At 26.9% G+C, this 26306-nt stretch overlaps 2 protein-coding genes across 2 annotated transcripts; both read right to left on the minus strand.

Moving 5' to 3' along the window:
* Window positions 1-942: 942 nt before the first annotated feature.
* On the minus strand, window positions 943-6910 carry LOC136988335 (uncharacterized). The gene is made up of 7 exons (XM_067286217.1): window positions 6842-6910; window positions 6677-6778; window positions 1812-1886; window positions 1613-1687; window positions 1494-1544; window positions 1260-1418; window positions 943-1181 (listed from the first exon to the last, which is right to left on the minus strand). The coding sequence occupies exons 2-7, from the start codon at window positions 6695-6697 to the stop codon at window positions 999-1001; spliced, it is 564 nt and encodes a 187-aa protein (XP_067142318.1). The 5' UTR covers window positions 6698-6778; window positions 6842-6910; the 3' UTR covers window positions 943-998.
* A 66-nt stretch (window positions 6911-6976) lies between these two features.
* LOC136988367 (synaptonemal complex protein 1-like) lies at window positions 6977-25758 on the minus strand. The gene is made up of 17 exons (XM_067286257.1): window positions 25590-25758; window positions 24210-24329; window positions 24034-24106; window positions 23816-23970; window positions 19641-19774; window positions 15789-15862; window positions 15653-15711; window positions 14464-14533; window positions 14317-14390; window positions 14129-14237; window positions 8361-8455; window positions 8189-8292; window positions 7956-8037; window positions 7719-7844; window positions 7429-7566; window positions 7216-7317; window positions 6977-7120 (listed from the first exon to the last, which is right to left on the minus strand). Exons 2-17 carry the CDS (start codon window positions 24300-24302, stop codon window positions 6995-6997), a joined length of 1614 nt encoding a protein of 537 aa, XP_067142358.1. The 5' UTR covers window positions 24303-24329; window positions 25590-25758; the 3' UTR covers window positions 6977-6994.
* Between the last annotated feature and the right edge of the window lie 548 nt (window positions 25759-26306).

Below are 26306 nucleotides of genomic sequence, written 5' to 3' on the forward strand. Positions count from 1 at the left end.
AAATCCTATTGGATATTTAAAAAATTCATTGTTTTTCAGATCATAGTTTTAGGAATTGAATTTCTCATAGGAAATAATACTGTTATCAGTAGCATATTATAGATTTCGAGATCCTAGATAAAATAAATTTTAGGGATTCATTTGATGTCATAAAAATTATTTTTGGATAATAGTCAAACGTGCTTTTAATATGAAATGATCATACATAGTATCAACTTTAATTTCTCAATTATAACAATATAGACAAAGAACTAATTTGAAAGCCCCTTAGAATTGGGAGCCATTGACAAATGTCCTTTTTTATGTATGGTGTAATTTGCAACTGCCAGTTATAATTAAAACTGTGTTTAAATTTTTACTAGATTCTTCAAAAACTGATACTTTTATATCTACATTAATAAAGAAAATCCATAAACTATTTTATTGATAGGTCTTACTTGCCATTTTTGTTGTATTAGGGCATAAAAATAATAATTTTTCATTTATTTCTTTCATTTGGCATCTGAAAATTAAGGGGAAAAAAAATACAAGATGGTCTAGTGTTGAAATACTTACAATTTTATGTTGTCATACTGTGTATGATCATTGTCTATCAAATATTTACTTAATGTCTATATAATGGCTATATATTTTTAAGTATCATAACAATTTTAAATTTGGGAATTTTTAAATTTTAAATTAAAATTGTAAAATTTAATTAAAACTATATAAAATTTACTAAATAAAATTTTGAAAATTTCAAAATTAATAAAAATATCACTTTGTTATGTTTCCATAAAAGAATAATTTTTATTTTATATATTGTCAGAAATATTTACAAAATTTATTGATATATATATTTTGTTAAATAATTATATATTCTTAGTACATTTACAAAAACTAAATATTTATATACAAACTCTATATATAAATATATACATAAAATGTTTATTTTAATAACAAATAATATATATAATATTTAAAACAACTAAAATTAATAATTTGCTTTTGTTCTTTCATTACTTGCAGCCTTTCGATTTGAGATAAGATTCATCTAAATCAAACCATAATAAGCCATCTTTCTTTTGACTCTTTTTCAAACATCTAGAAGTTTTAAAAAACTTCCTTTGTTGAGGTTTATAATCCAAAATGTCTGTGTCTGAATTTATCTTCTTGCTCATTTCCACTAAACACATTCTAGACTAATAATTTAATTGAATTTAATTACTATGTCAATTAAAAGCATAATTTATAATGCTATTGTTAATTGTTTATCTAACCTTTTTACTGTTTTGAGCATTTACTGCAGCTTTTGAATAACATTTCATATTTTGGTTTGATTTTCCAGTTAGGTCTAGAAGAGGAGTCCTTTTTACAGTACAGTGTGTTATATTGGGAGAAGCCCTTGGTGTTTGAAATATACCTCCATAGCTAAAAGGCTAAAAAAAGAATTTATAATTAAAACATTTAGATAGTTTTATATTATATAAAAGTATAAAATTAATTTTAATTACAGAATTTTGACTTGAAAACTGAATATTCTCTTTATTTTCTACTTCTTGGTCCTAAAAAATTTATATTGTTAATAATAAAAATTAATTAAATAAATAAATATGTATTAAAATTTCTTTACTTTATTTTCATATATTTTTTCTATTTCAGTTCTTAAGTTGTAGTTTTCATCCTGCAATTTTCTAATTTCTGCTTTCTGCAAATATTTGCAATTACAAGAAATAAAATTAATGGAATTTTTAAAGAAATGAAAATCTAATCACATTATAATATTGTAGCATCTATGTGAAAAAACTGTTTTTAAAATAAAACTAACATACATTATTTTGTTCCATATCTTCAAGTCTAATCTGAAGTTTATCATTTTCATTTTTAAGTTTAAGAATTTCCTCATTCTAAAGAATAAAATAATAATAAATTATTGAGATTATTTACAGAAATTGGGGGGCGTGGCTCGACAGTGGGAGGTGTTGGTGACTTTTGCGTTGTGGTTCAACAAGTGTTAAGAAACTACTGTATTTCTCTAATCTTATTAACCCAAAATTACTAAAACTGTATAGAAATCATCGTTCTCGAAGAAATACTAACAATTAATAAATATGCAGCGTTCACCAGTTAAACGAGGTAGACCTCCGCTTAACAGAACCAAACCGGAAAGTAAAAAGTCTCAACCAGGTGCATCCAACTCCAAACTTATAACGGATTTTAATCTATTAATGGACAAAGAATCACAAGAACCAGCCTTAGAAATCAACAACCAGCATATGGATACAACTCCACAAAGACTACAGAATTCACCAGGTGAGTCCAATATAATCCATCCATCATCTTCGACAAATTCGAATGACACTCTAACAACAGATCTATGGTACAAAATTTCGGAACTTATTAATACTTCTAATAATAAACTATCTACCCAAATGGAATCTATAAAAGAAGATTTGAATTTAATCCATGAAACTATACGTGAGAATAAAATACAATTTCAAAGAATGGACAGTCAAATTGAAAATCTAAAACTACAAATCGACAATTTAAAATCAGGAAAGGAACTGATACAGTATAAAATGGACACCCTGATCAACGACCATCACTATAATAATATAATAATATATAATTATCCCACGTCAAATAGTATCTCCAAATCAGAAATTCTTAAATTTATTAACTCTTCATTAAACCTGCACAAAGTACTCCAGGAAGATATTCTTGATATAACTCAATTAACCAAATCAACGAATCCTGTTATCAGATTATCACTCAGTAATAAACAGACCCGTGATCAGATTTTTAATTCCTTCATATCAAAGAAACAACAAAAATTATTGGAAAACTGGGGAAACATCCAAATCGCACCAGACCTTACTAAGGACTCACGTAAAAGAAGAAAAAACTTATTACCGATTTATTTCGAATTAAGAAAACAAAATCATTCAGTCAAACTACGTAACGATATTCTACAAATAGACCGAGATAGAATAACTTTTAATATCGATACGGGAAAACTGGTTTATGTGGATACTTTTCTACCTTTTTCTACCTTACCAGAATCAGCAAGTTGATATACATTACAAAATAAATCTCATCAGGAAAAAGTTAACAAAAATATACACCCAACTACTGTCATCAATTGGAATAGTCAAGGCTTAAAGAATAAAATAACATCACTAAATCTTCTCCAATTAAAATATGACCCTGATATAATTGGAATAACTGAAACATGGATTACACTGGATCTGTTTTATAATTCTACTTTCTTCAATAACTATACAACAATTACAGTCCCAGCATATAAACCTTCTGGACCTGGTCGCCCAAGTGGTGGATTGTGTATCTTATTAAAAAAACATTGCTGTAAAATACAACAAACCAAAAAATCTGACAACTATATATTACTCCTACTTTCAATGAATAAACCAATATTAGGCAACAAAGATTATCGACAAATAATAGTAATGGTCACCTATATTCCACCCAACTGTCTGACAAAACTCAATGAAATATTTAAAATAATCGAACAGTGGCAACATTTAACTCCATATATCCTTTTACTGGGAGATTTTAATGCAAGAATCGCTGAAATGACAGATTCATATTATAATGGTCCTAATTACCAAATACAAAATATCAGACGATCCAAAGATAATACTACTAATAAACTAGGAATAAACTTAATAAAAATAATAAAAGACCATAAACTGTACATTTTAAACGGACGTCTCAAACCTGATTATCCAGCCGAATTTACTTGTATTGAACATAATGGCAAATCCACCATAGACTTAACAATATGTTCTGAATACATGTTAGATTGTTGTCTAGATTTCGCCATAACTACGCAAGACACATCGGACCACTTTCCAACCATATCAAAATTCCTATTGTCCTCAGAAAATTCATCAATTAAGGAGTGCAATAAACAAACGAGAATCTACTATAAAATGTCGAAATATTCCAATGAAATAGAAAATAGATTCAACAATATTCCAGAAATAACCAATTTGAATTCTGATATAATATATAACCAAATAATTCAGATAATGAACGATTATATCCAAATTAAAAACGATAAAAGAACCATTCAAAACAAATTTAAAAAACCATGGTTTGACAAAGATTGCTACAAGATGAAAAAGATGAAGCAAACAAGTTTAAAAACATTCCGTGAAAACTCAAATAATTTAAATTTCAATAACTACAGAAAGCTCAAGCAAACTTACAATAATCTAATTAAAGCAAAAAAGAAAAATTATTTTTCTAAACTTGAAACAACACTACTAAAAAACAGCAATGATAGCAAAACTTTCTGGACTCTAATACAAAAATTTCGATTTAAATTTGACTTATGTGACAATAACTCAATGATAAGTTTTGAAGCCTGGAAAAAATTTTATCAACGCTTTCCTGTTACCCAAACTATACCTAATTTAATGTCTAACTACAACTCCAACAACGAATGTCTTAATTCTAAATTTACAATCAAGGAACTCGATGATATCATAAATAAAACTCGCATTAATACATCACCAGGAAATGATCACATTCCAACTAAGTTCCTAAAAACATTGTCAAATCAAGCAAGAATGAAACTGCTACAACTCTTCAATTCTATGTACAAAACAACTAATTACCCGGACTCCTGGAATTCAGTAATTTTATCAATGATACATAAAAAAGGTGATAAAATTTCTCCAACTAATTATAGACCAATAGCATTACTGTCAACATTAAGAAAATGTTTTACATCTTTATTAGCTACAAAATTCCAATACTGGACTAAAATAACTGACCTCGAAGCAAAATTTCAATACGCCTTCTTCAAAAATAAAGGAACAGAATCTGCTATTTTCCTACTATCATCCATAATACAACTTCATCTGAGAAAAAAGCAAAGAAAAATATATGTTGCATTCATTGATATCCAAAAAGCATTCGACTCTGTTTTTGTTCCGCTACTGGTATATAAACTAAAAATTAACGGAGCAGGTAATCAATTTGCAAACACTATATCTAAGCTATTCTCAACTTATAACGCAAAAATTAAACAGGGCAAAGCCGTCTCACCATCGCTAACATTAACACGTGGAATACTCCAAGGTGACCCTCTTTCGCCATACCTATTCAATTTTTATCTACTCGAAATTGATCACATATTTCAGAATTGCTCAGATGGAATAGAACTTGGTGACAGGACCTTTCATTATGTGTTATTTGCTGATGACCTTGCAATCTTCGCTCCGACAAAAATATCACTACAAAGAAAAATTAATCGACTTAAATTCTTACCTCAACTCAATCCAACTAACAATTAATCCTACCAAAACGAAAGTCGTTATATTCCGTAAGAATAGTAAAATCTCCAAAAAAGAAACAACGATATATCTAGACAAGCAACCTCTGCAAATGGTAAATGAAGTCAATTTCCTAGGTGTTATATTCGATTGGAATCATACATTTCAAAGCACATATTTCGTATTTGAACAATAAAGTAAAACTTGCTATAGATAATCTGCTAAACTTATATTCTAACTTAAAAACCTCCGATTTATCTATTCATATGAAACTGTATAACGCAATCATTAACCCAATCATATATTACGCATCCCCAATATGGGGTCTCGATTATATATATAAATTAGAAAAATTTCACATCTACTTTCTTCGCAAACTTTTTCACTTAGAAAGAACTGTCCCAGGCTACGCAATTCGCCACGAAACTAACCGTATCTGCTCTTATCCATTGTTCTTAAAACGTATCATTAAATTCTACTATCGTTTAAAATTCAAATCTGACAGTAATATTACCTTTCTGCACCACGAAATAATCAAAGGCAGTAAAAAATCAACTACAATACAACTCTGGCAAACTAAACTAAATAAAATACTAAATTCTTTTGGAGTATCAGATCTTCTATTCAAAGATAATATTCAGGACTGGAAATTTGGATATACTATGTTAATGGAATCAGCTATCGCTCAATCTATAAATATGGATCAAAATAGCCTAAATCACAATACCTATCATCCCTGGTACTTAAAAATTTTACAAATACCTTCTGTACAACCTTATATGATAAAATCAATTAACTTCAACGTGAAAAGGCTAATTTCACAATTACGTCTAAATAAATATTCCCTTTATATCAATAATTTCTATATTGACCTGTCAAACAATCATTGCCCATGGTGCAAATTCGATAACTTCTCAATTGAACACTTACTTCAGAAATGTCAAAATCTCTCTAATGTACGTGATTCTTTCAACATTCCTCGAATACTCCAAAGTGATTCATCCCAAGATTATAGAAATTCTCTCAATAACCTAAATAAAAATGATCTCTATTCTCTGTATAATTATTTCATTAAGATTACAAAAATGTTGTAAATCTATGCCAGTATGTCAAAATATATCAACATTCACCATTATTGTATAATTATATTACTGTGTTTGTTAAAATAACTGTTTTTATTTATGTTAATAACGAAATAATATAAAACCAATGTATAAAGACTGTTAAATTTTAATAACCTAGTTAATGTTTTAATAATACGAAAATTTACAAGTCAATTTTGTACAACCCCCTGTAACAGGGATAATCCCCTTTTTGTGAATAAAGATTATTATTATTATATTATAATAAATTATTGAATTCTAAAATTAAGAATTTAGAGATAAAAAATTTACCTTATTATTTTCAGATTCCATTTCTTTAATAAATCTATCAATTTCTTTTTTCAATTCAAAAATTTCTAAATCTTTATTTTTAATTAACTGATGATATTCATCCTTAAAAAAATATTTTATTTTAATAAATTTAAAATAAGTATGTTAAAATGATAGATTTTATACATTTATTTTTTGTAATTCTTGAACTTTAACTTCTAATTTTTCTCTCTCACACTGAAGTTGATTTATTTCCGCCTCCTAAAATTAAAAAAAATTAACATCTTTGAAAATTTTTTAATTATATTAACTTTATATATATATTTACTGTTATATTAATTAATTATTTAAAAATAAACTTAATTTATTTTGTTCATTTCTCAGTTGGTTATTAAGTCTTTCAATCTCACTCTTCGATTCTTGTAGTTCATGTTCCTTTGCCATTATTGATTTTTGATAATCATCCTGTTTAAAAATTTATATTTTACAATAAATAAATAAATGTATATATATATATGTTATGCATGTGTTTTAAAGTGTAGACATTATTATTTTCATACTGCAGCTTTATCTAATATTGTTAAAATTTCTTTCATATGAGAATTGTGTAATTCTTTTTCTTTTCCTCTCTCATTTTCCCAAATCTCTTCCTTTACTTTTAGCTATTTTTTAAATAATAAAAAATATATTCCATATTATAAATTATTATTTTAAGCATACTAAAGATATTTATAAAAATATTATTAAAAATATATATATTTATATTTTCTAACTTGCTGTTTAAATTGTTCAATTTCTTCATTTAATGCTTCTTTTTCTCGAAGTGACTCATTTAAACTTTCTTTAAACTTGTTTTCAAATTCATTAATGCTTTCGTTTTTTTCAGTCATTTCTTTTTTCAAACTATTAATCTAAAATAAATATTAACTTTAACAATGAAATTGTTAAAAATTTTGAACAATATTTTTAAAAAATGTATCAAAAATTATATAAAAAGTTAGCAAAAAGTTGTTATTAAAGTTAATAAACATTATATTAAAAAGTTACTTAGATTAAGCATTACTTGTTTGCATAAATTTTTAATATTTGCTACTTTTGATCTGAAATTTTTCTTAATTGCTACATATGCTGTTTTAAATTGCTCAATTTCTATTTCCTTTTCATTTAAATGATCATTTAATGTTTTTATCTGTAATGAAAATAAAGTATATAATATCAATTACATTATTAGTGATCTAAGATAATAGATTAATTAAATTTTTTAAATTGATAAATATAAAATAAAAATTATTATTGCAACCTTCATCTCAAATTGTTCTTTTATTTCTTCTTCTTTTAGTTTATCTTCTTCCATCAAATTTTTTAAATTTTCAATTTCTTTCCTGTTAAAATTAAATGTTATGTTTAAGTTTATTGCAAACACTGAGATATAAGCACTGTATTTAAATTGTCATAAGTAATTTCATAATAAATTAATTCTAAGAATAAATTGAAATTATTTATAATTTTGCTTATTTATGAAGTTAAATTTACTTGTTTTCATCCATTTTTATATTTGCCAAATTTAAATTTTCTAATCCAGTTTTTATTTCTTCTTTTGATATTTCTAGTTGATTACTAATATTAGCATTTTCTTCCTGTAAAAAATTTTCATTGCTAATTGCTTTTTTAAAAAGTTTAATCTTTATGTTGATGTTTATATTACCTTCAAATTTATGATTTCTTGTTTTAAGAGAGTTATTTCATTTAATTTTTCCTTACATACAAATTCTTGTTCATTTAGTAGACTTTGTAATTTATCTAAAAATCAAAAAATTTAATTAACTATAATTTAACATTAAACTGTGTATTTCTGAATTAAAAAAAACATCAAGATTTTATATAGTAATCTTATGTAATATTTAAATTAAACTTGAAATACTGTATATCTCGGCAGATAAGACAATAGTCGAACCATAAAAAATGGCCCCGAAAATCCGGAGTCGTCTTATAGGACAGATACAAAAAAATTAGATTGAAATTTATATAAATTAAAACCATTATAAAAAGACAGACAAACCATAATTATTTACTAGAAGAGAGTAGGGTATGTGCACAAAATAGAATAGCCCATACAATGTTTTTGTGAATAGTCATGGTCATTATCTGAATGCCCAAATTAGTGTGAATGTTTGCAAAAATCACCAGATGCAAGAAAATAAAATTTGTTCATTCGAAAAATTACAAATAGGACATAATTCCATATACGCTATACAATATTATTATTCAGATAATGATTGCTGATCTAAACTAAATTCATAGGCCATTGATAGTTTGGGGGTTATCTTATAGGACAGATATATGCTAAAACTATAAAACTTTGACGAAAATTTATACATCGTATTATCTGAAGGTCGTCTTATCCGTCGAGATATATGGTAAATGATATCAATAAAAATAAATCAAAACAACTTTCCAAATATTTTTGAATACACATATTCAGACGTTTATTCTGTTCAGACATCTAAAAAAAAAAACACAGCTTGACAAAACGTTTCATTGTTGATACTCAAACTGTAAATTGCAATTTCAAAATAGCAACTTCAGTTGTTACCGTGGGAAGATAATGTTCATTAGCTGCTATTGTGATATGGCTAATATGACTAATGAATGTTCATGTGAAAGATGTATAATTCAACTCTGTTATTAGATATTTGAAGAAGGTTATGTTTCTCAAATATTTAGAAATTGTTATTATGGTTACTTATATTTTATTTATAATATAAATAATTTTAAATTTACCACTAAAGTATTTCTTGATCTAAAATGAAAATCTAAATTTTGAAAAAAAAATCTAAATTTAAAATTCATCTAGATTTGCAATATTAAACGTTTTTAATTAAATAATAATAAAAATATTCATAAAACTAAATTTTATTTACTTAACTAACAAAATCTAAGTTACTAAAACATTTTTTTTTAAATATTTAAATTGCTAAAGTATTGTAATGATTTTATTTAAATATATAATTAAATGAAAATGTCATCAAATGTATAAGTATGTGAGTTGATAATTATTGATCTATTAACATGTTTAATTATTAATATCAATTAATATTAATTACTAACGAAGATAACTATGAAAGCTGTCAATTAAGTCATAGTAACATTTAACTCTTGATAGAATAATAACATTGTAACATCATTCTTTCATTTCCATAGCAACAATAAAAATAAACTTTTTTTTCCTCTGCCCTTAGAATGTTTACAAGAGAGGAACAAAAAAGATAGATAAAAGTCCAAATTTCCTGTAATAAAAATATCAAAGATTGTATGAAAGAAACCAAAGGCTGCTTCTTTATGGTAACTAAACATATTTAATTAGCAAAAACGTTTTCAGCTCTTCTTGATACTTCATTACCTTCTTAAATTCTTACAAGAAACGCTTTATAATTTGTTCCAAAAGTAGTTTGAACATCTGTATCTTAAAAACTAATTGAATTCCTACATTAAATTGAATAATTTAATGATGTTTGAAAAGTATTGATGGAATTTACAACTATAATATAATTTTTACAAAATAATTACTAATTTATTTTAATTAAAAGATTTTGTAAACTATATATTATAAATAAATGGTAAAAAATAAATATATACATTTATTTATTTTATATTTTATTAAATGCACATAAAATAGTGAAACTAACAAATATTTCATTGTTTCCTTTATGAATGTAGTTTTTTTGATTATCTTCTTAACCACATTATTAACATTTTATTTTTTAATATTGGTTTCCAATATTCATGTATTTACTTTTATTCATTGGTATTCAGGGGTGCCTGTATATTGGGGCTCTTGGACCACATGCTCCCCCCTTTGTTGTCAGGGTGTCCTTTTCTTAATCCCCAAGAGTGCTCTAAGGTAGTGGTTCTTAACCTTTTTTATACTCACGTACTTATGGCTCACCAAATATTTCATAATATTTTTGTGACCCCCATTTTTTTTAATAATAATTTATATTTGTTAAATTATCTATAATAAATTGATTTTTTTATTATTGCTTTATTTTTTTTATATAATAAATATAAATCATAACTTTATTATATCTATTTAAATAACATTCAAACTTCACAATTAAACATGAAAACTCATTAATTTTTAACAAAAAATAAAATAAGAAACATGTCGATAAATCGATCCAATGTCGATGCTAAAACTAAACTAACACTAAAACACCCACAACTTGTCCTAAAAATTTTGCATATCTTTTGCAAAAATTTTCAAAGCCTACTACTAAGCCTACTATTTTTCCTAATTATTTTTAAAATTTCAAGCATTAATAGTTTCTTAGAATTAATTTGGAATAAAAGTAGTAAATACTGCAGTGTAATTAGCATATTTGCATTTATTTCTTCTGTACTAACAAAGTTGTATGTAGAAAGAAATAAGAAATAAATAAAAAAAAAACTAAACAGGAAAACTTTATCTTTCTTATTTCACTTTTCAATACGATATTCGGTTATACATCAATTTTCTTTTTATTATATTCTGAAGGAAATTTTGCATAATTTGGTGGCCCCCGGCAAACTTCTTATGGACTCCCAGAGGGCCGCAGCCCCCATTAAAAAATCACTGCTCTAAGGTTTCATTTTATTTTTAAATTAATTACTCATTTTTATCACAGAAAACATTTTTACTAATGACAAAATTAAAATAAAACAAGCAATTATTTATTATGACATCATCACAATGCCAGACAGCAATTTTTAATTAATTTAATTTAAAATATATGCTCTCCACCTCAAATTAGTAGCGTCTTGTCCCTGTACATCATACTTTTCCTATTAGCAATAAAGCATGCCAAACATTTATCTCATTCCTTTCATGAGAAAATTTTTTAATTGAAATAATGTGTTCTGGTTTGTATTGGAAGTTTTTTGTATAGTTAATTGGGATTTCCTGCCCCTAAGCTTTCCATATCTGGTCTCAACTTTCATCTATCTAACTCCATTCTCAAGATTAAGGAAAAACAGATAGACAGATGACAATGGGAAATTATAGGTCTACGATTTTTTCAAATTGCAGCCCAAATATTTGTTATTAAATTGTTCATTTGGTCAACTACCAAGATGTATTTGATTAATGCAATTTTGATATACATGGTAGATTTAGGGATTAATTAACTGCATTAATCAAGGGATATCTGTATATATATAGATATATATATATACACAGATATGTATGCGTATATATATATATGCACACACATATACTGTATTTTTATTAATGTATGTTATATACTGTACAATGCCCTTTTTTGTAGCTTGTGCCCCTCCCTTTTTTATAGTCTATGGGCATCACTGTTGGTATTTATGACTTTTGTGTACTTAGTGTGCATGACTAGAGCAAATTTACATACACAGTACAAAATGATAAAAGCTCAAAAATAGCCAAAACATTTTTGCTAATTAAATAAGTTTGATTACCTTACAAAAGCAGTCTTTGGTCTCTTTCATACATAATGGTGCAAAGTTTTGTAGAATTTAAAAAAAATTAAAGTTTGTTTTAAGGAACTGCAGGAAGCACATGAAAAACAGAAACTAAGTTACATAACTGTTGTAAGATAGAAGAAACAGTTCCAAAATAGCCACAATAACACATGTGCTCTGGTCTGGAAAACATTATAGAATAAATAATCTAAAATTGCTTTTTACAATTGCTTTTACAGACAGACAATGAACCCCGAAAGAATTTTCTTTACAGGCATGATTGTCATGAAATTGTTTCAGTTATTAAAAAATAACTAGAAATACAGAAGATGCATCTCCTGGGTTCCACATTATTTAATTGAAGTAAAAAAAAAATGGCAATAATATACTACTACTCAAATTCAAAAAGAGATTATTTTCTTAGAGCTGCCGGCAAACTACAGCTTTGCGAGAGCAAATCTCTAGCAAACATGCACTAGCACACCCAATGATGTCAAAGGCTCGTCCCTTTCTTCACATCCATGCGATGATTCCTTTGCTAGTGCAGTGATACAAGCATATGCTTGCTGTTGACAGAATTCAACAGACAGAGCAGTCATGCTAGCAAGGATGTTATACCAAGGCATGTGCATTGTAGGAAACTGTATAAAGCATGCACAATGTCATTTTACAGCCAAGAACTGGACAATGCACATTATTTTTATAAATTTATTTTGTTTTATCATAATTTCACAATTTCTACAACTGAACAAATTACTAATTAATCCGGATAATGAATTAAAAATTGGCTTGTCCAGGTGAAAACCAGCCTGGCGGCAACACTATTCATTAATCTCCTATAATGCAGCATTTTTACATGAGCAAACACTGTGTAGATTGCAGCTGCTTCATGCCCTTACCTAGCAAAAATGGCTCATAGCCTCATGGGAATAAAGGCAGGGCTATGGACCAAGTGTACGCTAGCTTGGGCTTCCTGTAGTTTGTGGCGGCTCTTAAGCAAATTATTGCCAGAGATAAAACATGAGCCTGGTCATAGGAAGTAAAGCTTAAATGACAGTCAAATGAATAGGTATATTTTGGTTTACTCTAATCAAAAAAGTTATAAACAGAGCTTGAAAATATCAAAATTATGTTGATTGTTGCATATGACTAATATGGATGTGTTGATATATATCATTCATATGGTACTAACTTGTAAGTAGATAAACAGTTAATGCTAATTACTATGGGACATGTCCAGATTATCACCTTTGTACAGCTGTATGGCATAGTAGGTCAAGCTATTACAGAGTAGCCAATCATTCTGCAGGATAATGCTCACTACCTTGTATCAAAGTTCTTTACAGGTATAGCTAGGACGACTGTATTTAGAAGATTAAAAGACCTCTCTTTTTTAATCTCAGTTTTTGGACCATCAGGATACATTATATAATGAAGTCATGACATTCATCCAATACGATTGTATAATGTGAAAATACAAACGATTTGAACATCTTGTAAAGCTTTTGTTTCATTCTTTCCCCTTCATATGTATAAGATGTACTGATTCTGTGGTTATATTAAAGCTATTCTTCGTTTGTTTATTTTTGGAGTGTCAATTCTTGAAAAAACTTTCAAGCAAGGTACCAACTCAACAGTTTAAAATATCTCCCTACTCGTCTGAGCTGAAATTTTGATTTGTTTGTAAAGATTAAAGAACCTCTACATAGAAAACAGTTCCATGAAACAAGGAGATCATTAATGCTTTAAAACAGTTGGAGTGACCTGTCCAGAAAAATAATTTTGCAAATGGAGTAAGGTATCTTCCAAGGATTTGACAAAAGTTTTATATAATGGATTTATGCATAACTGATTTGCTAATAAAATTCTATTTTATAGAAAATTTCTGTTGTCATAACTTAATTGACAGCTTTTATATTTAATTAAATAAAGACAGTAAATTATACTTAAAATAGTGTTATTTTCCAATAATTAATATATTTATTTCTAATAACTTAGCTGAACCTTTTTCTTCTGTAATGCTTGATATATTATTGTTACAGCTACAAATTTCCTTTTGTAAAAACTCATTGTCAACTTCTTTCATCTTTAGAGCATCAGTTATACTTTCCAACTAAATAAAATAATTTTAAATACTCTGAAATTATTATTTCAATAAAAAATAAAATTAAATGAATAAAATCAAAATATGCCTCCTTAGCTGCAACATTCAATTGAGAATTATATTCTGAAACTAATTTTTCTTTTTCAATCTTTTCATTTTGTACTAAAATAAAATAAAGATAATTATATAATTTGACATTTGATATTTTTAATAATGTATTTATTTAATAACTCACTCATTTCATTTAAATTTTTTACATTATCTTCATGATATTGATAAAAGCTTTTAAGTTTTTCACATAAATCCTTAACAAAAAAAAAAATATATATATATATTATATATATATATATATATATATATATATATATAGACAATTACAAGCTTTTATTAAACAAAATTAAAAATATATTTATAATATAGCTTGTTTTTAATTTTTAAAAATCAAGTGTCTTTTGAAACAATTACACATCTGTCAATCAGGACGGATGCATAACTGTGTTGTTTCACCAAATACAGATACTATTATATAATAGGGTTGATGCAAAAGAAAAGATGTGTTCATGAGTGTCTGCAGAAAATTTTCCAGGGAGAACAAAACTTGGAAACAAATAATTACATCAATAAATTTATATTTAATTTTTTAGGGTTTTTTCACAAGTAGATCAAGGGTGTAACATTACATATCTCAATCCATTTTGTGATTATAATTTGTGGAATTTTTTATTCAATCCTAGGGAGGGCAAATGTCATGTTTGCTCCCTTCTGCAGACATTCATGGACTTGTGTGAAATGGGCAAACTTTTTATACACTATGGCAATTACTTTAACAATGAAAAATTACTGAAGAGCAGTATAGAACCTTCATTGTACATTGACAGTTTAATCTATTAAAATTTTATCTGTCTTTTATAAGTACTAATAGCTTACTTTACAATCAATGCTCACATAATGAAGTATAGCATTTAAATAATAGTAATAAAGATAAAAATTGCATTTTGTATTCCTCTGACTTTATTATGCTTAAAACACACAAAAAAAAAAGTGAAACAGAATTAATTTAGTTTGTTTATCTTAATGTTTAAATGATTATTTATTAATGATTAATTAAAAGTTCAAAAGTTTTAAACTTAATTACATAACAAATATATTAAACTTTCTACTAATGTATTCTAATAAATCAAAACTATTAGATGAAATAAATTAATCATTCAGAAAAACAGAATTTTTTTATATTTAAAAACTGAATTTGAAATGAATTTATCATAACTCTGGCATTAGAGCAAACTTTAATTTACTAGACTTTATTTCATCTAAAACATAACTGGAGATATTTTCAATTCTCATTTTAAAATATTTTGAATCAACTACATGTAAATTGATATTCAAAAAAATCTCACAATAAGATTTCAAATAATTTCCTATACCTCATATTCTTTTACTCTTTTCTTATTAATTTCTTCTATTATAAGTCTAGTTGCTTCACCTGAGAAAAACAAAAAACAAACAAAAAAACTTAACAATTTCAAAAATATAATAAAATAAAAGACAAAAAAAACTTACATTGACAAATTTTATCTTCAAGAGAATCCATATGATTTTTTGCTACAAAGCATAATTCTCTGGTGGCTGATATTCTACAGTGTATTTCACAAATTTTTAGTAAAATGTTTTATTTATAATAATAATTACACTGTCTTATAATAAATGATGTCTTAAAAATAAGAAATTATGACATATGATTAAATTTCATGCAGAAAAATTTTATTAAAAATATCAAAACTTTACAGAAATATATTTTAAATTCAAAAATAGGTTATTTGATTATATTGATATTTATATATTTATTTATTCAAAATAGATTTTACAATAATCACATAATTATACAATTATACTTGCTACACATTTATTTATTATGTGATACCTACACAATATATATAATGATCCCATACACAATGCAGCTCTCTTTCTATACTGTTTCATAATCCAATAAAACATCTTACAAATTTGTGTTCCAGAATATTACCAGTATATTTTTGACATGTAGACTTTATATTACAATACATTAGAAAACAGCTTTTGAAAAATATTCATTATTTTATTGAAGTATAAAAGTAATTAATGCATGAATATTCTGTTTAAAATTTTTATGATTGGAAGTTATCAAAAATCATTAATATTGAACTACTGTATTATAATGATTTATAATGCCTAAACAAAGAGAAAGTGTACACACATTATATAAATAAAATGCAAATTATTGTAATTGATTATCAAAAATATTAAATGTGTTTTTGGCTTAGAAATTATATTGATAATTATATGAAATAAACTAAATAAATTTAAATGTTAGACTATAGTCCGAAATTTAATCAAATCATTACAGTATTATGTAACTTTTTTGTGAAAAATTGGATGATAAATTATGTGAAAACTGGCACCATTTTGTAAAACATTGTAAAAGCAATCTCTTTTGTAAAAAAGAGATTGATTTTTTCTGGATGCCAAATTTGTTTCTTAAAACAGAAATGCTTTGAATCTTCAGCTTTTACTCAAAAATATTTGAAAATGGATCATCAGTTAGGAAGCCATCAAACTGAACACATTATTTAAATTAAAAACTATAGAAAATAATAAAATTTTCTAATACAGCAATACAATGAACATGACAAAAGTAATGTAAACAATGTAAGAATATTTTTTAAAATAAACACAATAGCTTGTAATAAATAATAAATGTGTGTGATAACTGACAAGAGATAATTATAGAAAGAAAAACAAACAAGTAAGGAAATTTTAATATGAACTTGCTAAAAAAAAGGCATATAAATAGTTTAACTTATTTGAATTTTGAAATGAAGCATTCTGCTAAAGTGCAAGGTTAACAGAATCTAAAAATGTAGTACAATCTTTATCAAACTTTATTGAATCTTTAGAATTAACAACATTAATATAACTAGATAAAAAATGTTTATATAGTTTTTCTAACAGCTTAATGGAACAACATCTTGTAATTCATTGATGATAATGGGATCATTCCAATGCACAGAAACTAAATGATCCAATTCCCATTGTGCTAAAGTCATATTCCCTGAATTACTTTATACATTAAACCCTCTTTCATCCTTTTGTTTAAGCAGTGGTGAAGCGTGGATTCAAAATGAGGGGAAGCACCTAATCGGTAAAAGACTTTTTTGGTAACTCTTTTTGCCCTATGGGTACTAAGATGGCCTTTTTAGGCAATCCCATTATGAGTTTGACCAATCCCACAATGAGGCAGCTAGATGGTGAGGAATGAAGCCTCGACCACCCCATTCCAAATACTGTTGTAAGGATGACATTCCCTCTTTATCAGTGTCCGAAGGAGACTCTCTCTTAAAGTAACGTTCTAGCTTTGGACATTTAGCTTTCAGAGCACTCAGAGAATGATGATGCTTAGTTCCTTTTCTGTCATCTTGGCTCTGCTTTAATGCATCTGGTGGAATTTGAGGAAACATATCCAAAAATAAATGACTTGTAATAACACAAAACAAAATACAAGAGGGTGACAAAGCATAATAAATTAATACAATTTGAAACAGAAGTTGTAATTGCAATAATCAGTAATAGCAGTAACTCAACACTAAAAGTCAACAACAATGATGGCTGCTCAGCAGCACCCCTCTTAATAGTTTCAAATTTTAGTTTTGTTTTCATTCTGTTTTCTGAGATAGTGACCTGTTTGCTATTATAAGTAAAAAACCATATTAAACCTTTATATTAGAATAAGTGTAATTTTTTCAACACACACACTAATTAAATCAGAATGAAATATTTGCAATAAGTTAATATACAACTTTTTTATTGTATAAACAGAAACTAATGCAAGCATACACTATGCAATCTTTGAGAAATATACATAGTAGATAGTTGCACACATGGTCATATGGAGAGGGGGCAAATAGAGCACTTATTCTCTCCTGAGATTGAGTAAAAAATTCCACAAATTATTATGTAACTTGTAAAGGTGATTGAGAAATATAATCTAACACCCTTAACCATTGCACACTTTTATGCAATACTGTATCTACAAGTTACTTGTGAAAAAGAACCTAAAAAAATTAAATAAAAATTTATTGATACAATTATTTGTCTCCAAACTTTGCCACTGGAAAATTTTCTGTGGATGCCCAAGATTAATGCATATTATATAAATATGACAATATATCAGTGGCGTGCCATCCATGGAAGCTGTGGAAGTGCCACTTCCCTTGTATTTTCTAAAATATAAATACATATTGTGCAATTATTTTCATATTTTAACATACTTTGAATTAATTAAAATTAAAATTTTATTATAACCACATTATGTATCTTATTACAAATTTCTATACTACATGTAAAAAAAATGATACGATTGCTATTGTATATTCAAATATAAATTCGTATATGCATGTTCCCAATAGAAGCACTGTATTGTTGAATACGGGACAGCTTCCATGGTGAAAATATTTGAATGGTGTAAAGCAGCCAGTTTACAGACATTCACACATGCGCTTTACAATGCACCAACCTCATGCGGTTTAGCTCATGGATGCTACACACCAAAATATTGTATAATGCTTGATTCTATCCAGGGCCGGCACAGCTTCCCTATCATCAAATGTCACCGCATGCTACTGCAATACATGAATACTAATATAAAATAATAAATGAATTATTTTAATAAATGAATAATAAATGAAATTATAAAATGGAATATTAACTTCTGTTTATAATATTACAATCTTGCATATGTAATAACTAAACAGAAATTAATATACCCCTTCATAATGTAATTGTAAGATTAATAAGAAGTAGAAATAGATTAATTTGAAAATGATAGCAGATTCATATCAAATGTTGTCCAAAAAACTGTTTTATTTAAATTTTGTATGTATTCTTCTCTGTTTTGAATGTTCACGTTCATTATAAAATCTCTTATTCGCCTGAAGACGATGGAAATACATTCGTCGAAAGTGCTCGGAAGGAACATATTTGCTAACACCGCACGCAGTGAGTTCTACTTCTTATTAACATTACTTGGCATGAATAGCATACAAGACTATATTAATTGTAAGATTTAAATGTATATAAATGCAAGCACAGATATCTACAAAAATAGTGCATTTAATGTTTGATTAGATATACATATATATATATATATATGTCTAATCAAACATTATTATTGACAGACTAAAAGAAAACATTTTAATCTCATATTTACATAAAATAATGGAAAAATTAATGGTCTTTATAGAGAAGCTAATTATAAATATGTCAATAAATATAATTAAAACAAATAATAAAAATAATTAAAACCAATAATAATTTTAATTATTTGTAATTATTATAATTTCTGTATTTTATTTAAGATTATATTTATATTAATCATACTTTTGAAGAATTTCTTGTCTGTTTTCCATTTCTTCTGATAAACGTTGACTTAAACTTTCATTTTGTAACTGGAGTTCTAATAATGATTTCCGTTGTGATTCAATCACTTGTAATGAATCATTCAATTTTTTCTCCTTCATAGAAAGTAAAAAAAAAAATTTGTTTTCAAACATAAAAATATAATGTATTAAAATGAATTAAAAATTATAAATTAAAAACTTCAGGAGATGGCTACTTTTTAATTATGTAAATTTAGGTCTAATTTATGTGCATATATATTGATATATTCAATACATTATTATATATAAAATTCTATTATGCATATTTTCATACCAAAAAAATATTTTAAATAGCTATTCACAGGCATTTCAAATTATTGTACAGCTTTCCCCCTGTAGCCTATCTGTAATGGGACAGGTTCCAAACCACCCTAAGGACACTTGAAACTGTGGATAATATCAAATTGTATAGGATATAAATATGTTTTAAAATACATAAAAATACAAGATACAATTTAATTTAAAAATAATATAATCATATTAAGAAATTATTATTAAGAATAAGTTATATAAAGCACCATACAGTATTTATCCATGCTTTTGATATCACTGCAAGTATGAATATTGTTCACACTATGGATGCTACAGTATGATTAACTATGTGATTGGAGACTGAAAAAAGTTAGTTAACAAACAGATGAATCATGATGCATAGTTTTTGGATTTTTCTTTTTATTTAATATTTTCAAACTGCAAGTAACTAAAACTGTAGTTGATGTAACAAACACAACCATGGTATTGTGGCATTATGCCATTGTATATATTAAATTTATCACTGTTTTAGAATATTTCCCTTTGTTCTTTGTTCATTCTTGCTTCTAGAACTTTCTTTTCTAACTCTTTTTTCTTGGATGGTGAGGACCAATTTGTGGAATTACAGAAAACAAAGAGAAAGAGGAAGTGAGGGCATGAGTGAGAGGGAGGACCTTTCTTCTTTGGACTGGACTTCAGAGTGGACAGACATGGAAGATGGTGCTCTGTGTTGTCAAGAGCAGCTAGACTGGAAGAACAAGTGCTAGCCTGATAAGAACTTGAATTTTATTGTAGTCACAAGAAAAAGAGTATCAACTAGGTACAAAGGAAAATCAAAGGATGACAATGATGAGCCATCAATCTGAGCAAGTTCCATGTGGCCTCCCACCGAAATTGTGCAAAGTTCCATACATCCTGGGTATTTCATTCTTTCCTATAATCTATTTCACCATTTATCGCTCTCCCTATTATCTTCCCTCTTCCCTTAGTTTAAGTTAGTTTGTAAGTACAAGTTATAATCCTTCCTGGTACCATTTATAGTATATGTTACTATCGGTGCATATTTATGTCATTGTCCTCCATCAATTCGTGTTACCATCATTTGTAATTAGTTACCATTGAGTTGGAATACAAAAGAATATGTACATATTCTGCAAAATAAAATACTTTGTTTAACTACATATTGTGCATTGTCCTATAGCAGGGCCCCAGACCAGGATTATTGGCAAGCTCCCTTTCCCTCCCCTTCTCCACTCAAACCCGATACCTTAGTGGTGTGAAGCAAGGGATCTAACCACTTGGCCCCCGTGGTCACTTTGGGATATGATAAGGCAGCTAAATGACAAAAAATATTATTTTCATTTATAAATTAAGCATGCATTTACAAAAACATAGATTAGATTTTATTAGAGGCAACAGAGGAATTACACCGACAAATTTTACAATGACGAACACGACATTAAAAACAAAAACAAAATAGAAACAACACAAGAACTGAAAGAAGGATAGAAATTGAAGCAAATCAACAAGACAAAACACAAGAAACCATCGATTAAATTATTTTGCAATAAATTTTACGGCTTTGGCCGAAGCAAATTTTTCAATCACATCACTAAAATTTATTTGTTTAGCTAAATCATTTTTAATACACAAAATTGCTACGATATTTAGTTGCTCCTGACCAGTTGAGTTTTTTTGCCACATTTTCAGTGAATTTGCCAGTTTACTGAAAAAACTCTCAGTCGAAGAAACAATTACTGGCACTGTACAAAACAGCTTAATTGCAAGACTAATATTGGCAAATAAACCCTGAAGTTTTTTCCTCATGGTCAGAAAAATACTTTTTATATTTTTATTATTGTTATATTAAGTTAATAATAGTAGCTTAGAATATTAATTAAACTATGTCAATAATTAAATATTTCAATTAAATTGAACTCAATATTCTGCAAGAAAATCTAAGCAAAGCAAAAAATACAAGCTGGCCATCTTCATACTGGAACCTCATGAACCCGGGCCTCCTGACTAGGGTCTGGTCAGTCACTACCATGTGGGGGCCATGCTGTGCATAGTATTCGTTTGGTATGTTCTATTTTGTCGGTCAATGTGTATTTCGCGAGATTATCACAGTATACTGTATAATAAATATTCAAAATTCTATTCGTCTCCCTTTTGGATTTATAGTTTGTAAGATTACATAATGGAATCTTACAAACTAATTTCCTCACACTCCTTCTTGCCTCCCCTTCTTCTCTCCTTCCACCGGCTGAACACTTTATGTACAGTGGTCATTTCATTAAATATATTTATACACATACATAAAGCAAGATGCTTAATTGTTATCGGTATTAACATATATTTTTATTATTATTATTATATTCCTATATTATATTAAAAAATAATGTTAATAATGATAGACTTGAATTACACATACTATACTGTATTTTAACATATGTTACTGCTTTATCATCAGAAGATGTCAGAGTACATAATCTAGCACAATGAAACAATCAAAAAATTAATATTTTGACATATTTTTATAAATAATCTATTTTTATTAGATTCAGCTGATGTTTAATTCAAATAAAATATAAGTTTTATCAAAACATGCTTATAAATCCCTAATCTTTGTGATATTTAATCTGTTCTTTGTTCATCTTCCATAAATAGTTGTTTTGTTTTAAAAACTCTTTATGCTTTTTAATTAATTTCAATAAAACTATATTTCACTAAATATCTATGAAGATCGCAGCTTATTTCATATAGATTGAAAATAAAAATTTTAATAATAATTTTATTACAAAATTAATCCCTTTCTGTGCAAAAAAGATTTACAACAATGCTTAGTTGCATTAAAACCTTTTATTGCTGTTTTTGTTTCATGTAATTTAGATCAAATTTTTGCTTTTGGTTAATGTTACCTATGGTAGCAAACATGGCGGCTCATCTCTGAAACAGTGGAAATGCACGTTCTAACCTAACCTAACCTATTCTAATAAATTACCATAATTATTGCCAACCAAATTATTAGAATAGGGGTAATTTATTAGAATAGGTAAGGTTAGGTTAGAACGTGTGTCCCCACTGTTTCAGGGACAAGCCGCCATGTTTGCTACCATAGGTAACATTAACCTTGCTTTTCAATTGTTTTTTTGCATAAAGAATAGGCTACAATGTTCTGGTCGTATGGTAAACTTCATGCTGTTCTGATCAGTTCCTGTAATGTAGGTCAAATAAAAATAACCATCACCATCAATATATATATATATATATATGGTTTTGTTTATTTTTATTATTTCTTATGTTATGGCTTTTATTTCTTATGTTATGGCTATTATTTCTTATGTTATGGTTATTTTTAATAATGGTCATAACGTAACAAGCCATAATGTAAGAAATTTATATTGGATTTTTTTTTCATCTCATTACTACATGTTAAGCCAGTGTTTCTCAAACTTTTTGGACCGTGACCCCCTTCTGCACTTAAAAATTTCAAAGGACCTCCGAAGAATAAGTATGTGTCAAAAAACATCCCGGAGGGAGGGGTTAGGCTCGTATTTAAATATTTATATTATTTTTATTATTTATATGTGCAATTTATTTAAGTAAAAATTATTTTATATATTTTTTATTTCTATTATTTCTAAATATGAATCCATAGTAAATTTATAAAATATTTGAAAAAATTGATCTGGCATCAATTTTTCAGCGACCCCCCAAATATTTTTCACGACCCCCATTTTGAGAATCACTGTGTTAAGCAATACAAATAAAAAATAAATAAAGACTAATATTAAAATTCTTTTATCTACAATAAATTTAAATAATTTTTACAATACTTTATAATTTTTAATAAGTACAAACCTTTAGTTTAATATCCATTTCAGTGCTAATTTTCCATTTTCTAATTCGTTCTGCTTCTGTGTAAAGTTTACTATGGAGAGAGGACAGATGTTCTGTATGATTTTCATAACGAACATCACTATAAGTTTTTTCACAAATAGTTTTCTCAATTCTCTCTGAAATATAAATATTTTATTCAAAACAAAGTTATTTCATATTCAATATAAAACACACAATACCTGTAGTGAGAGAAGTTTGATTACTCTCAAAAGTTCTTGGTTCATTTTCTACAGGTTTAGCTATCCCTAGAGGCTAAATATAATTATCTTAATATAGATATAAATTTTATAATTTAATGTAAATGTTATATTTACAAAACACACAGAATTTCAATAAATATCATCAATGTACGTACCTGACTTCTTTCTTTCAGTGGACTCTGTCTAACATTTAACATAAAAGGTTTAATATAAGTTGGTTCCATTATAGATCTATGAGGACTATTCATTTTTGACAGGATCTCATCAATTCCTAGCTAAAATATAATACAGTTTATGATATAAATATTTAAATTATACATAAGATTTTTAAATTAATAATCATTAATTAATATAAATTTACAAGATTTTAAACTTTTCTTAAGAAGAGATTAAACATTCCATTTCTAGAACTAAACATCTAAAAGTAAAATAGAAAAAAATAGAAAAAGCTTATAAAATTTACATAACAACACTAGACTCTTGCTAATCCAGCCATTCCTTGCATAGTACCTTTTATTGCTGTTTTGGTTTGTTGTAATTTAGATCAAATTTTTGCTTTTGGTTAATGTTACCTATGGTAGCGAACATGGCGGCTCGTCTCTGAAACAGTGGGGACGCACGTTTCTAACCTATTCTAATAAATTACCATAATTATTGCCAACCAAATTATTAGAATAAAGGTAATAGCCAGGTTAGTAAAGGTGCCAGATTACAGCATATATAGGCCTAACAGATGCTGACAATTTTGCCTGTTTTTAATATTTGATTGTAGAATCAATCTTTGAATAGAACAATTTTATTAACAAGCCAATATAATATCACCAATTTATAGATCAATAAATAAATAAATTTTTAAAAATAACCAGTTTAATCAGTTTTAAGAATCGGTGAAAATGGGATCTAAATGTGCCCCTGGTTGATTGTAAATGTTATAGTCAGCCTACTTAAATGCAATGAACAGTGTGACCTGTTGACCTTTGATGATGATTTGGTGAATAATATAGCATATTGACAAACAATACCATACACTGACATGAAACCCGAGGAAACAGGAAAACAAAATGTATGACATGACTAATATTTGCATGTCATCTGGCATACCTCATATGCTCTTCCATTTCCAGATACTTGAGAGGTTGGATTAACAAGAGTATGCTTAAATAATGTAGGGCTTATTTTTTATTAGCAAATGCTAATTAATACAAATTTAAAAGTTCTTTTTAAAATACTTTTGAAAAAATTAGAACAGTCCAATTTTTGAATTCAGTTGTGTAAATGGTATGCTTCAGTTCTAGAATAAATTTAGTTCTAGAACAAATTTAAAATTTAATTCAAATAGGCTTAAAAATGAATCAAGTTAAATTTAAAATAAATTAAAACAATCATAAACAATTATCTAAAAAAATCTAAAATTCTAATTCAGTTCTTGATTCTAATTAATGATGCAAGATATTTAAATTAAATAAAGGAATTAAATTCTATAAAATGAATCCATTTCAATTAGCCTCAACGTCATACAAATACATAAATTTTACCTTTTTTTGATAAATTCTCGATAATTCTGTTAACTTTTTGCTTTTTACGAGATTTCTGATAAAATTATAAATCTATCATTCGTTATATCTTACAGATTATAATTATTATAAAAACAATAAGAGCATATGTAATTCGTTTTCTAGCAGACGATTCCAAACATTCTTTGAAACTGGTGCACGTGCATGTTTTTGTGTTTTTTTTTTTTTTTTTAGAGAACCTGAAATGTTTATAATTTATTAAAATTTTTATTATTTTATATTTATAATGTAATAATTTTTAAATAATTTTAAATGAAACTTTATTAAATTTTAATTTAAAAAAACGAATGTTTTTAATAAAGTGAACGCAATGTGTCGCTTCTAATTTTCTTGCTAGTCCTGCTTTGCAACGCGAATTAATTTATGAATTCACTGTATTCACTATTTATCAAAATATTTGTGACAATTATAAGAAAAAAATATCCATTATTTTATAACAAAATTAATAAGTACAGTACATTAGAGATTTTTAATAATATGCGATTGAGTTCAAAACAATTCAGTATTTTTCGATACGCTGAGTGGTATTTTTTGAACTTTTCGCTCTAGGGCACTAAGAGGATCCTTTTGTTTTAGCAAGGTCATTATTAATTCGGGCAGGTTGACAATTAGGCAGTTGGGTAACGGTCGGATTGCCGAGCGATCAAGGTGGCAGCCTATTGCTTTGTGAGATATGGA

Source organism: Centruroides vittatus, unplaced genomic scaffold (genome assembly GCF_030686945.1).
Source record: "Centruroides vittatus isolate TY-2023 unplaced genomic scaffold, ASM3068694v2 scaffold_3293, whole genome shotgun sequence".
In the NCBI taxonomy this organism is placed as follows: domain Eukaryota; kingdom Metazoa; phylum Arthropoda; class Arachnida; order Scorpiones; family Buthidae; genus Centruroides; species Centruroides vittatus.

Excerpts from the sequence above, each read along its gene's own strand:
- LOC136988367 (XM_067286257.1), bottom strand. The coding sequence starts at position 24,302 with ATGAATAGTCCTCATAGATCTATAATGGAACCAACTTATATTAAACCT. Across the intron at positions 24,107-24,209 it reads CACTGAAAGAAAGAAGTCAG|CCTCTAGGGATAGCTAAACC; the intron begins GTACGTACATTG and ends AATTATATTTAG. Across the intron at positions 7,567-7,718 it reads TTAAAAATTTATGCAAACAA|ATTAATAGTTTGAAAAAAGA; the intron begins GTAATGCTTAAT and ends TATTTATTTTAG.
- LOC136988335 (XM_067286217.1), bottom strand. The coding sequence starts at position 6,697 with ATGGAATCTGAAAATAATAAG. Across the intron at positions 1,688-1,811 it reads AAGATATGGAACAAAATAAT|AAAGCAGAAATTAGAAAATT; the intron begins GTATGTTAGTTT and ends AAATATTTGCAG. Across the intron at positions 1,545-1,612 it reads AAAAAATATATGAAAATAAA|GACCAAGAAGTAGAAAATAA; the intron begins GTAAAGAAATTT and ends TAAATTTTTTAG.